Source organism: Paramacrobiotus metropolitanus, unplaced genomic scaffold (genome assembly GCF_019649055.1).
Source record: "Paramacrobiotus metropolitanus isolate TYO unplaced genomic scaffold, Prichtersi_v1.0 Parri_scaffold0000231, whole genome shotgun sequence".
In the NCBI taxonomy this organism is placed as follows: domain Eukaryota; kingdom Metazoa; phylum Tardigrada; class Eutardigrada; order Parachela; family Macrobiotidae; genus Paramacrobiotus; species Paramacrobiotus metropolitanus.
This window is the reverse complement of record NW_026570451.1, coordinates 41,706-55,504: the sequence shown is the minus strand read 5'-3', so window position 1 is coordinate 55,504 and position 13,799 is coordinate 41,706. Positions and strand designations below refer to the sequence as shown.

Sequence of the window (13,799 nt, the reverse complement as noted above, 5' to 3'; positions counted from 1 at the left end):
AAATTTTCTCAGATACGGCCTATATGATAGCTGTATGGGTTACGAAAACATATCATACATGATTTTAGTGAAACCGACGCATTCCAATTTTAATATTTATTGGAAGTCTTGTCTCTGGTGATTTGACCACTGTCCAGTAGCATAAATTTTTAAGCGCTAGCCCAGTTTAGAATTTTCTTCAAATCAGAATTTCCTTTTATTACTCAGGTTTTTCATGAAAAAATACTCTGAAAACATTACGCATTCTTTTAGAAAAACCTTAGGGTGCTCTCAGATTTGAAGCGAATCTCCTGCGATACAGCGACCCACTTCGCGAAGTGTCTTCGGGGTGGCCACTGCTTACAGCCATCTCGTGCGCCGGTTGATCAACCATACCATAGCGAAAATTCGCTTCGAAACTGAGACCCACCCCTAATTTTGTAAGAATCGTGCAACTGACCAGTGTCCTTGCACATCTGCGAGAGGCTTAGACTAAATTTTAAAGCCCCGCCCTCTTGCGCTATATCCATGCGATGGCGAAATACTGTTTCTCTCGTTTTCTGTCTAGAAAGTTTTGCGAAGATCTGTGTGCCAGAGAGAACATCGTACGTTGCAACCTTCAAACAGACAAAAATAATTGGCAAACGAACGACGAGTCAGTAACGGCGAAAGCATCAAAGCTGTTAACGGTTAGTAGTCATTGTCTGCATCCTTAAAAGTTTCATCTATCGCCGCTAAAGTTAGTCTGTTTAAAGCAGGGATGTTCAGCTTTCTGAGATCCAGTGTATCCCATCGTTGCAGGCTTCCATCCAAGTGAAATCCGCTGAATCTGTTAGAAAATAACTGGCATTAATGCTTCGAAGTGTAACCGCAATCAGCTACAACATTCTTAGCAGCTGTTACCGTATATAGCCTTGTCGACGCTGTCGCCCTACAGGAGCAAAGTTCGATTCAGTCTGTACTCCTGTAGAGCGGCAGTAACAACAGTTAACGTTAACAGTTTCTTTAGTACTGTATACGGGGGGATACGGAAATTAGCGTTTACGAGGGCACCGATATCTAAACTTCGGCTGTAGCAATAGCGAAGACTGGAGTAACAATCGCATAGTGTGCCCGTGACACTATACGTAAGAGGCTTTGGTAATTCTACGGCCGCAGGTTGTTCAAATGGCCTGAAAATCAGTACACCGTTTTCCGCAACCCGTTTAGTACAATACAATCGAATCTCTGGACGACGAGTATGAGACTATGAGCATGAGACTATCTTGACTATTACGTAGGCGCTACACGGTTGAAACCAGCAAGCATAATATGATAATTATGTATAATTATGGCAGACGAAGTTTGAAGTAATAGTCGTAGTAGTTAAATATAGTGTAGTATCCATTATCCAACATGTAACCACAGCTGAGACACTCGGCTAAAAGGCAAACAGGCTGGAATACTGTGCAAATAAAACTCTATGGAAATCGGCAGAAATGGGCGTAGCCTGAAAGATTGAAGACTTATCGAGTGCAGGACTCCAGTGCATTGCTCGATACCGCAACACTGTACTTGCAAAGAAGGAACCAAATTTAGCAAACAACCAAATGTTTTGCTAGAAAATGGAGTGGTCAGCCTGAATACAATATTCAGGCTGACCACTCCATTTTCTAGAAAAAGATTTGGTTGTTTGTAACAGCGCGCCTCAATATTGTAACAGCGCGCCTCAATACTACAAGAACAATATAAATATGAACTACCCTTTATAACCTTAGACCACTAATACATCGCATTCGTATCAAAACTTTAAAGGTCAAGAGACAATGACTACGACCAATTCATTTTCAAATCTATTTTCCCTTTAGAATGCACTTTATTGAAGTCAAACAACGGTACTCACAGGTTAAGAAAATTTCGAACTGCGGCCCAGTCTTCCGGGTAAACCAAAGTCTGCAGCCAACGCTGGTATATAACTGCCACTTTATCGTAGACGAAGTGGCTTATAGGTGGATAACTGTTATTGACCGCCAGTAAGAAAAGCCGCACGTGCTGGTCACTTGTTTCTGCTGAGTGTAAAATGAGTCGGTTGATTGCAACGACCCGATAATCTTTGTCGTCGCAACGAGGTCGTAGAAACCTCTGTTCCGGCTCTGGAAGTGCTTGTGGCTGTCCAACAGATAATACAGATAATGCGGGTTCGCGGAAAAACGTTTGAACAGTAAATTCGTGATTCACTATCAACAGCTGATCACAAACGGCCATCAGCTTTGAAAAGTTTTCGCATTCGTAATTTCCACTTCCCACTGCATTCTTTACTAGTTCCCCATTCGCATTCGCACAGTTTTTGATAATAATCATTGGTACTTTGATCCCTTTGGCAAGGAGCACTTCCAGTGTCGTGTGTGCCCGTATTTCGAATTCCCCTCTGCCACCGAAATCGGCAAGGGTAAGCGTTTTCGTGTGCTTGGTAATCATTTGGTCGAGTACCATGGTGAGACTGTAAGTGTCGCTCCAGAGGGAGTTTAGCGTATCATATATTTCGACGGCGATATCAACTAAGACGTTCCTAGTGACGAGGTGTTCCGGCAGCATTAGGTGCCACAGCATGCATACCCTGCAAAAACATAACCAGTACGCGCCTGTTTTCTACAAAACATAATTATCATCTCCAGCCTGGAAGACAGTCGTACGATATGCTTCTAACTAATTACCAAAAACAGCTTCGACTTCGACTCCGTATTTCTTGTGGTAAACGGCCGGTTTAATAAAATAATTTTAGGCTTAGTTTACTGAATAACGTCCTAGATTTCGGCGGAGCAATGAACTCCAACAGTGCGAAAGCGCAATTTTATTGAAGAATCGGTTTCCGATTTTCTGGCGCTCATGCGCATTCCGTGATTCTGCAGGGTGAGTACTGCTAAATTTTCCAAGCTTGGAAGCTTGGCAAAAACATACAGAACGAAATCTTACTACGTGGCAGTTGCTGTCAACTACGTACAAAATACGTACAGAACGCATAAATTCACAGCACGCAAGCACTGAACGTGGGTGCCCGAGGCGCACCCGGACACCTGTGGAGGGTGACATTTCGCTGCACTCATTTGAGGAATGCCTTGTATTCTCAAGACATAAAGCGCGAAACGCCGAAAGGTCACCAGTGCTAATATGCGGTTCACTTACGAGCTATGCATATTGTATCATTAAAGAAGCCCATTTTATATACACGAAAGGTGCGCAATTAATTCAGAAAATAAAATTATCAATTCGATAAAAAAAATTCAAATTTAAAAAGATTTCAATGCTTCCAATTATTATTCAACACCTCGATTATCCCAACAACAGCTAGTGCAACCGATACTTGTATACTTGTATTCGTATTTCGTACCATCTTATTACAGTCCAAAACTTTTTGCGCGGTTTTTATTAACTGGTCAACGCGTAGTCAGTTTTGGCCCAGCTAAGTCATGAGAAATTCCTAATTTTCCGTTGTGGCCCGGTCCCAGTTGACACTGTAGGTACAAAGTGGGCCAAGTCTTAAAACTTTTAAAACCTTTAAAACCTTTAAAACCTTTAAAACCTTTAAAACCTTTAAAACCTTTAAAACCTGTAAAACCTGTAAAACCTGTAAAACCTGTAAAACCTGTAAAACCTTTAAAACTTTTAAAACTTTTAAAACTTTTAAAACTTTTAAAACTTTTAAAAATAAAATTAATAATATATAGTTTTGACCGTGATTTTTCGAAAAGTGGTTTTAAGGTTTTAGCAGTTTCTAAAAATAAAATAAATAATATATAGTTTTGACAGTGATTTTTCAAAAAGCGGTTTTAAGGTTTTAGCAGTATTTAAAAATAAAACTATTAATATATAGTTTTGAAAGTGATTTTTCAAAAAGCGGTTTTAAGGTTTTAGCAGTTTTTAAAAATAAAAAATAATAATATATAGTTTTGACAGTGATTTTTAAAAAGCGGTTTTAAGATTTTAGCAGGTTTTAATAATAGAATTATTAATATAGCCTTGAAAGTGATTTTTAGCTACGTATAGGTTTTACCGTTCTAGCAATATTTACTAATATTGTAAAGAAGTCCTTACATTCTAGTGGCCGTGTCTGGCGAAGAAGCGAAAAAGCTTACTCCGCACATCTGATTCGCGTGAAATTCGATAGCAGATTTTTTATATCGATTGCAAATCATTCCCTCGAATCCTTAAATAATTCAAACCTGGTATTGAAATGGCAACTACCTAGCTAGTAGCTACGCTCACCAGTTAAACTTACAGTTAGTTGCAGCCTGCTGCATCATGAAAATATAACCACAACTAGAGTTTTTCTAGAATACTTAAATTTTAATTTCTTACGGAGTAGGCAGTTGTATTTAAACAAAATTTTCTTCTACTAATATTCGAACAATATAATTTAATTTAAATTAAGTCGGCCATTGAAATTCACTATGTGAGCAAACACAAATAATTACAACCATATTTTAGTAGTTACTTCCTTAAAGTGCTTACGATTATCACTTATCGTTTCAGATCGCAGAAATTGCTAGTATTTTCTGGGTTTCAGTATACATATACAGTAGTATGAATGCTGTACCGGAGCTAGCTTTGCCGGAACCGGCTCGTTGGCACCGGTAAATCAATTTTTTGAGAAATAAAATACAGTTAACTGCAAGAGCAGTTGATTTTAAATTTCATGAGCAACTGCTCGAAATTGGGCTGTTGTTGTTTCTTTCCACAAAATCACTAACTGACCATGAGATATCAACACTGTCCAGTGAGCAAACTGCAAGCTCGTATACTTGATGACATTAGTGAATAGATGTACGAGTACTTGCTTGGTTTTAGCCTTTAGGATAGCATTGTGTTGTCGAGTCAACTTGACACCTTTTGATACAGCGAGTTATACCTACTTATACGTTAAGCGGATAGGACTCACTGTAAAAAAGGTGCCAAGTTGACTCGACAACACAGTATGTCATTGTAAAACCTTTTCTTTTGAGACATGTTGTACGAGTAGTTCTAACTCGGACCGTTGATTAACTGGCATGCATTCAGAGTTCAGCATATTTAGAATGTTTGATAAAAAACGGGAATGCATATGGAAAACATTATTCATAAAAAACTTTTCTTTATTGCTCATTTTGTAAAATAATAAAAGAATAAGAAGGTGCACAGAAATCGTGTCTGTCTCCCTTTTCTGAGCGACACAGCAGGCGAAACTTAGGTCTCTGTATATCATTCGATAACGCAAAGTACAGCCTGTAGATGAGCCCAAAAAAGTCACTTTTGTGAAAACCAAAACCAGTTTTGAGAAAAAATTCAAAAACTTAACATGCAAAACCTACGGGAACGTCAAAAACCAGTTAACGCTTTAACTGCCACTTCGAGTGCGAGAGGCTATGCTAATGCGAACAATGCATTTGCTTAAATACTTATTTCGCTATCAGGTTCGTTAGCACACCACAATTCACAACAGCCATTACAGTTATGGCTCTGTGGTGATAGCCCTGAATCAGTAAATTTTCTAAAAAGTAATTTTCAAAAAGCAAATGAAGTTTAAAAAAGGCTATTACGAAAGACTCCACAGCGGTCCATTACGAACGGCTCAAAATTCTCAAGATAAAGTAGTCGCCTCCCAAAGTGGTTTTGGTTCTGGCAGCTTTTAATACACTCGCAGAGTTACGGTACCGTATTTTACCAATTAGGATACCGATTAGTGTCCAATTACAAGTTCAAAATTTGTGCAAGGCCTTCGGAAGGGGACGCTATTTTGTGGGGGGGGGCGGTCGGGGTTGGGATACTATAAATTTGTTTAATTTATTTGCTCCTTCAGAGCTTCAAAGCCATGGCGAAAGAGCGTACAAAGGGTAAGGGAGGCCGGGAAGGAACGGTATTGCGATTTGCAAAACACTGTAATAGTTACAATGGACGAGGAAAAGAAGTTGAAATCGACCGGCCAGTGTGCGGTCGCACCTCATCAACTTCTTTTTGTCGTCCAGTGTATGTAATTGGTCAGTGGTCAGTAGGAATTGTCGGTCAGTCATCTTGGATATTTTCTACATTTTGGTTTTTTTTATTATTAAGCGTGGGCAGTAGCGGTGGTCGTAGGTCAAAAACTGGAATCTGGAATCAGATTGTTATTACGGAGTCAAGAACAGATTTGGAGTTCAAAATGGCGGAAAATACAGTCTGTGGTAACAGTGAGCCGGGCGCGTGATGTACCGACTCATTAAAACACGGAAAATTCACAGGGATGGCGGGAAATTTTGCTCCGAGCGCGAGTGTTTAAGCGATTTGTCCCTTCTGCTTTTCAAAAAATTTAAAAGGAAAGGGTTGACCTAATTATTATGTTACTACAATTGTCATGAAAATTGTTGTTGCTTTTAAAGCTTTTTATGAAAATCATCTATGAAATTTAAAATTCCATTTAGAATTTGTACCAGTAACCTTTGCAGAAATTAAGCGACTTAATTTTGTTATAAATTCCAACGCTTTGATCCGACATCCAAAAATTTGACGTGAGAAGCACGCCAATTTTGATTATATTTTTTGAATATTTTTTTTATATATGATTCCCTAACAAAAACAAAATAAAACACGGGAAGTTGGACAATGCCAGCTCTCCGCAGTGATTGTGGTACATATAAAAGGTACTGTAACGGGACGCCTGCGCCAATCAGGAAAATGCTGCCGGAAATCAGGAGCGGCAGACGTGGATCTTTGAATTTATTTATTTAATATTTATTTACTGTCTGTAGCTAGAACTACGAGGTACACATGGAAACGGCAACTTTCAAATTTCTACGCTTACGTTATTCCGTAATCTGAGCCAACGAATCTACGAGACTTTAAGCCATTAAAACATTCACCAGTGGAAATAAAATAAATTGTACTAAGTTTCGCTCATTAAAATTACATTTGTAATCGTTATTTTATAGTTTTGAGTTTAGTGATGAAAAGGTAGTAATCCTTCGCGGACTTATTCCGCGCAATTTGCGCGGGGTCTGCTAGTTTTGTAAAATAAAAACTAAAAACTGCGGAAAGCAGATGCGAAGCCATACTTTTGATGAAATGCACTCCAACAACTTTTTGAAAAGGTATCGGAGCAAAATCAAACAACCAATACACACACGCTACGAGAATACTTCTATAGAATATTTTACCTTATGGTTAGAAACGAACCTTCAAATATTGCACAAATCTGCCGACAACGAAAGCCGGGAGCTGTGTGCTGACTTGTGAGCCGAACTGATTTTCCGCATTAATGTCAAAAACAACAAGTATATATATTAAAAGTCTCATTATTAAAAATTGTTAGAACCTCAAAATCTCTTCTCGAAATACCCAGTCATGTTATGCATTTATTATTAGAAACTGTTTAAACCTTTAAACCAATGTCTAAAAGATATCTGTCAAAAGCGAATATCATTAATTTTTTATTAAAACTGTTAAAACCTCAAAACCATTTCTGAAAAATCACTGTCAAAACTCTATATTCTTAATTTTGTTATTAAAAACTGTTAAAACCTTAAAACCTCATTTCAATAAAAACACTCTCAAAACCATATATTATAAAAAATTGTTAAAACCTTGAAACCGCTTTTTCAAAAATCACTGTCAAAACTATATATTATTTATTTTTAAAAACTGCTAGAACCTTAAAACCACTTTTCGACAAATCACTGTCAAAACTATATATTAATAGTTTTATTTTTAAAAACTGCTAAAACCTTAAAACCGCTTTTTCAAAAATCACTATCAAAACTATTTATTAATAGTTTTATTTTTAAAAACTGCTAAAACCCTAAAACCGCGTTTTGAAAAATCACTGTCGAAACTATATATTATTAATTTTATTTTTAAAAACTGCTAAAACCTTAAAACCACTTTTCGACAAATCACTGTCAAAACTATATATTATTTATTTTTAAAAACTGCTAAAACCTTAAAACCGCGTTTTGAAAAATCACTGTCAAAACTATATATTATTAATTTTGTTTTTAAAAGTTTTAAAACTTGGCCCACTTTGTACCTACCCTCGACTCGGAGCGCCACCATGCAACACAGGTAATTGCCTACACACGGCGAAAGGGGAAAAACCAGAGTACACATCTTCCAGCTGACATTAACATCAATTAACATTGTTAATTGTAACTTAACCATCCAATTATACGGTACATAGTACTACATATGTACACTACATGTACATACGTATACATATAAAACGGCGGCGTACCATGGAGGTAAGTTCATTTAACCTCTTACTGTATATAGGAGATTTTGCTGTACTTGCAAGAAAGCAGATCCTGAAAGGCATAAATGTTGTTGACCAACCTGTGGATCCTTCCTTGGACACGTGCATGTAAATGAAGGAAAACAGCAACCAAAATGGGATGAGGAAGGTCGGCAATTCCGAAGCCATCAGTATTGTAATCTGTGAACGTTCCTGGTTAGTGAATCTTGTGAACTATTGAACATGATATCACTAGCGTGGTAAAAATCTATAGTAGCTTATTCTATACTACGCATGGCCTTCTCATAGTTCTGACATCTCGCGGTCCAAAAACATTTCACAGGAATTGGCACTACCATTCCACAGGCCGTGGCCAGAACAGGCTCGAATGATTTTTGTTTTGCAATTCGCCCTATCGGAATCGTGCCGGTAGAGCCGTAGAGGTGCAGCATTGCGAACAAAATTATTTCTAAGAATTATTTGGCAAAACGCACCCGTGTGCATACTGGGACGGCCCGGACAAAAGCTAAAACCTGGAAAATGCCATCTTTTGTAGGGACAGATCACTGGAGTTGCTGGCGATAAACTATTTCCATATCACGGCATAATGATGCAATGATGATTACGGGCATCTAAGCAGAATTTATCGCTGGCCGATTACTAGTGGACAGATTTTAATATGACTTTCAGTTGATTGTAGCTTCCTGTACGTGTTAGCATAATCGAAATACAAGTGCGTACGTACAAGTGCAAAATCTGCCAGTTATATGCGGCACTAAACTTATGCTTATGCCGTCGATAGTGGGTGGGGGTGTGCCCGTATTAAACATATATGGGTGGGTATGTGTTAACACAGGACCGTCCTCGGAAATACAGAAAAATGGGTATTCCTTCAAGAAATATTCCTTCATTCGTTTTGTGCTCCTAGAGCACGGTCCTAGTTAATACCATGCATTTTGCCTGTACCTTTCTTCCATTATCTAAAAGTTGGCCAATCCACAACACATACTCGCGATCGTATCTGTTTTATACAGAAATCTTAGCTTTAGTTTTTATATGTTTTTATATAGCTTTGGCATATAGCCTTAGTCTTTTTGGGAGTTTTTGTTGGATTATTCTTGAGCGTCAATAAAAGATTCGAAACTGCATATTAGTTTGCGGTTTTCTGCGAACTGCGTGGTATTTATATGAGTAATCATAGTAGTATCAATTTTTTGTACCGCAACCGTAAAGTGGGATACTGAGTCAAATTTAAAATGCCATCAAATGACTGCAGATCTTCTAAAAGGTAAAAACTAATGGAACATGCCATATTCAAAATTCTGTAGTATGTAATGTTACCGTGGCAGCTGTAGGTCGAAGTTGCCATTTCGGGTCTTGCCGGAGGTTGAGTGGCTAGAAGGCTTTCACAAGCGACCTTTAGGGTATCTTCACTAGAAGTAGAAGAGCAAATAATATCCTTGCCACCTTTGCGTTGCATCCCACGGTAATTACAAAGGCGGCAAAATCCACTCCGAACTGTACAAAATATCTAATTCCGAAATCAGCCCAACGCAACAGCGTATTCGAAGGACGGGCGCACTACGAAGGCATGCCGACATTTCGTCCAGGTTTTTTATCAAATAAGCTTGCTCGAAAGGTATGACGTATTTCTTGTAACAAAACGTTGCATTTCGATAAAAACACACCCCGTCCGCTGGCGGCAACTCAGCGACAATTTGGGACTCGTGGACAAATTTGCAGTTGGTGAAATTATCGTCGGCTAAGGGATCATCCGGCCACTTTACATTCCAGCATATAGAGTGTTTTTGCAGGGGCTTAAAGGCAATTCTGCCTGGCCGAAATATTAGCGGCCCAGTGGGTTCGCTGCGCACCGCCACTTGCACGCGCTGACCCACATAAACCGACCTGCCTCCTTCGAAATAATCGTGTGGCCAAATATGGCGAGTATGGATCCATGAAGCGCCGGCTGTGCTGCTATCGAAGTTAATAAAGAACAGATCTCCATTAATGTCTTGAACGTATCCCAGCCACCATTCGCCGCTGTCTCTTTTAACCAATACTGTATTGCCGTAATTGGAACATCGAGCTTCCAAGCCAAAATGACGAAAAAATAACGGCGTTCCATAAACAAATAACATTATGAGAGAAAAGAGCAAATTACAGCCGAACGACTCACCAATTTGTTCTTGTTCAAACAGTCCTGAAAGATCATCCGTTGATGGTAAACGAAGGCGAATTATGTCTGACAAGTTTCAGGACCATGTCAATATTGGTCAGATTTTGTAGAGAACGCGGATCTGAATCATCTGATGAATATGATGATAACTATGTTTGAGATAACATTATGTGAGTCAGTGGGTCTAATGAATAGGAGTTTTCGAAATGACCCGCATCGGAGCAGAAATTCGACAGGTTTCTACAGTATTTCTTTGTGTTCGCTGTCTACTTACTTCTTGAGCGTTCTAGAACGTCTCGGTAGCAAGCTTGGCCTAATGCGAGCTGCTTGCCTTCAGCACAGTCGGTAAAAGCTAAACCTTCAGTATGTCGATGGAATTGTTATATACTTCAATGTACAGTTCCACAATCTGCTTCTTACAAAGATGTTGGATGCCCTTATTACCTTCAGAATTTCGAATAGCTGATGCACGCATCCCAGTACTGCCACTATTGCCACGGTAGTCTGTATCGTGCTGACACGTTATTGTGGGTTATCACTCTGATGCTATATTGTGAGCGTTACCAGTGAACTTTTCCAACCCACTAGGGAATCCATTGTGACCTTTTTGTTGGTTTAGTTGTTTGCTAACATAACTTAATGTTACGTAATATCTTCTCATGGTCGTCAGAGCAAAATATGCCCGTGTTGCAATTGGTATCTCTGGGCTGCATAGTGCCACCACTCATCTGCAGTCGGTTATACAATACTGTTGTCAGCATTCTCAAAAGTTTTACACACAAAATTAATCAATGTCATATGTGTACAATATTTTATTCGCTGATTTATACTCACTTGTATATGCAAGCTGTAGCTTATAATAAAAAATTCACACTCTCAATGTTTCCAAATATACAATTAACCAACCATCGGCAACGCCGACTTGTTCATGGCAACATTCTTGTTCATGGTGTGTCGACGACTGGACTCGGATAGCCACCATACCACAGCTTTACCGGTAATCACAAAAAATATACAAAACTGCAACCGACAGATGAGAGAGGAACAGCGTCACTGCGTCAGCAACCCGAACAGCCGGCTAAAGTAATCCCGGAAGTTCCAGTGGTTCCAACTACTACGTAGCCAGGCGCTGCGTATGAATTAAGCGCTTCTTTGTTTATGTCTGTCATTAATGTCAATACAGATATTGACATATGTACCAGACAAAATACAACAACAAAACACATGCACCAACAGACAAAATACTTTAGCCACCTGATTAATAACTGCAAGCGTATATAATTATATTAAATATTACATACTACGCTTATGACCAATGAGCAACCGACAGCTAACCTTACGGGTTTGTGCTTGTACATGTGCTTCTGGAAGCATAAAAAACATAATTTAATAGCACATCAAAAATGCAGATCTGCATTTTTGATGTGATATTAAGTTACAACTTATAAAAATGAAAATTGTAATAAAATTATTATAAAATAAATATAAAATCCACAACCAATACAGATTTTTGAATTTCTGTACATAAAAAGTCACAATTATTCAGTTTTCATATGGGCTTCCGGTATGTGAGGCGTTCTTATAAACCTTAATACCTACATATATACGAGTATAGCTAATGAATGCATGAATGCATTTGTACGAACTCGAAGCAACGCTGTCTTGAAGGCAATTTAAAAAAATTACAGAGTAAAGGGCGAAAACGGAGTAAAATTAAGAGTTACAGAGTTAAGAGTAAAAGCAGTTTGAACTATTAAATCTTGTTCTTGTGTCATCTTGTCGTATGCGTAAGGGAGCTCACATCATCGAAGCAAAATCATCAAAATTATTTGGTTCGTTATTAAAGTTAAACTGGCCTCCTACAGGTTGATAACTGTTCAGCATCGCTAAACCGTAATGATGCGGCGCATTGCCCATGGGTTACACCACAGTGTAGAATTTACTTTTTAATTGTTTCCACCATGCCCATTGACCATACCATATGAAAATAATTGTTTTGCTTATTCCAATGTTCCTTTGTCTTTCCGCAGAAGATCAATTTTCAGAGCCGGCGACATAGCCGGCCGGCGATATATAGCCGGCGACGGGGCTGTGCTCAGTTAGGATATACGTACGGCAATCGCGTTAGCGCTTTTATGTTTTTATTGAAATTCAGTGCAGTTTTGTCAAATTCTTGGTGCATTAATATTGTACCACACCGGTTATGAGAAGAGTGCTTTCGCAAAACACCTGTACTTGAACAATACGATAAAGATTTGCAGATAACACATATTATTATTATTTGTAGTAACTAATTTATGATGCAGTTACCATCAGCCACCAGAATTGTCCCTGCTAGTATTTTCATGACTCTACTGGAGTACTAATACGTAGTAGTTTTTAATAAAAGCGGCGGTATTTATCTCTACTGTGGAGATGAAAGGTTAATATGCAGCTGCTTACGCCTCTCTCGAATGTATTCTGTGAAAATCTTTTCATTTTATGCACTAATCGTTGTATACTTTACAGCATTTTAATTGTAATTGTTGGAGCAGTTGCTGACTTGCTACGGAAATCGATATAATTGTTTGTTTACTCTGGTATCAGCTTAGATTTGATGTCGTCATTAACCACTAAAATCACATGCTTGATCATTCAATAAAATACTGGCATATCTTCATCAGGTTGGCCTTTATTTTTGTGGCATACGTAATTACGCAGACATCTGATTAAAGGCGAATTTGGTACCATGTACCGGGTCACTTCGCTTAAATTTAATGAGAACATAATTTGTCCGCGACTTAACGCTTAATAATACGCTTAAATGTAATGAGAACATAATTTAATGAGAACATCATTATTATTAAATAAATTACGAATAATTTTCGCTTACGTCTGGCATTTGCCCGTTAATCGTTTAGTGGTTTTGTTTGTACAACTTTTTCGTCCATTCTTGTCAAAATTTGTATTCCATTTTGTCGTGCGGAAATTTGCACAGTGATGTAATTTCTTTCTATTTTAATGCATGAGAACAGAATATTTTTTTGCTACTCTTAATAAGCTGCATGGAGTTTGACTTGCGAGTGGCGGTACAGTAATTCTGCACACTGGATCTTACAGGTTCGGTTCCCTTGCTGGGCATCGATGTATGGGAGCATGCCTATTATCTACAGTACAAGAATGTTCGCGCTGACTATGTCAAAGAGATCTGGAAGATTGTCAACTGGAAGGATGTTGCTGAGCGGTTCAGACAGGCCGCCGCTGGCAAATAATTCTGTCATTGTGTTGCATTTTCAGCGTTTGTTTGAAGTGGTTTGGACCGCTCGGTCGACACTACTGTAGCTTACGAGTTAGTAAAATACGTACATAGAGTAGTATTTTCTGTTCCACATTTTGAATGCATGAAAAGATGTTTGGCACTTAGCCACTTACTAAATAGCGCTGCACCTT

At 38.5% G+C, this 13,799-nt stretch overlaps 1 protein-coding gene across 3 annotated transcripts; it reads right to left on the bottom strand.

Annotated features, from left to right (window-relative positions):
- Positions 1–318: 318 nt before the first annotated feature.
- Positions 319–9,617, bottom strand: LOC129601369 (uncharacterized). Of its 3 annotated transcripts, none has more exons than XM_055500166.1 (4): positions 9,533–9,617; positions 8,293–8,392; positions 1,862–2,575; positions 319–808 (listed from the first exon to the last, which is right to left on the bottom strand). In XM_055500166.1, the coding sequence occupies exons 1-4, from the start codon at positions 9,558–9,560 to the stop codon at positions 670–672; spliced, it is 981 nt and encodes a 326-aa protein (XP_055356141.1). In that variant the 5' UTR covers positions 9,561–9,617; the 3' UTR covers positions 319–669. The 3 variants fall into 3 exon arrangements, 2 of the variants coding, with proteins under 2 accessions (XP_055356141.1, XP_055356142.1); XM_055500167.1 differs by lacking the exon at positions 9,533–9,617 and adding an exon at positions 8,686–8,823; XR_008692211.1 differs by lacking the exons at positions 8,293–8,392; positions 9,533–9,617 and adding an exon at positions 2,673–2,896.
- Between the last annotated feature and the right edge of the window lie 4,182 nt (positions 9,618–13,799).

Bases quoted from the DNA above. Each gene is read 5' to 3' on its own strand.
- LOC129601369 (XM_055500166.1), bottom strand. From the start codon at position 9,560: ATGGCAACTTCGACCTACAGCTGCCACG. The intron at 2,576-8,292 runs GTTGGTCAACAA...ATGTTTTTGCAG, and splicing joins GTCCAAGGAAGGATCCACAG to GGTATGCATGCTGTGGCACC. The intron at 809-1,861 runs GTGAGTACCGTT...ATTTTCTAACAG, and splicing joins GTTCGAAATTTTCTTAACCT to ATTCAGCGGATTTCACTTGG.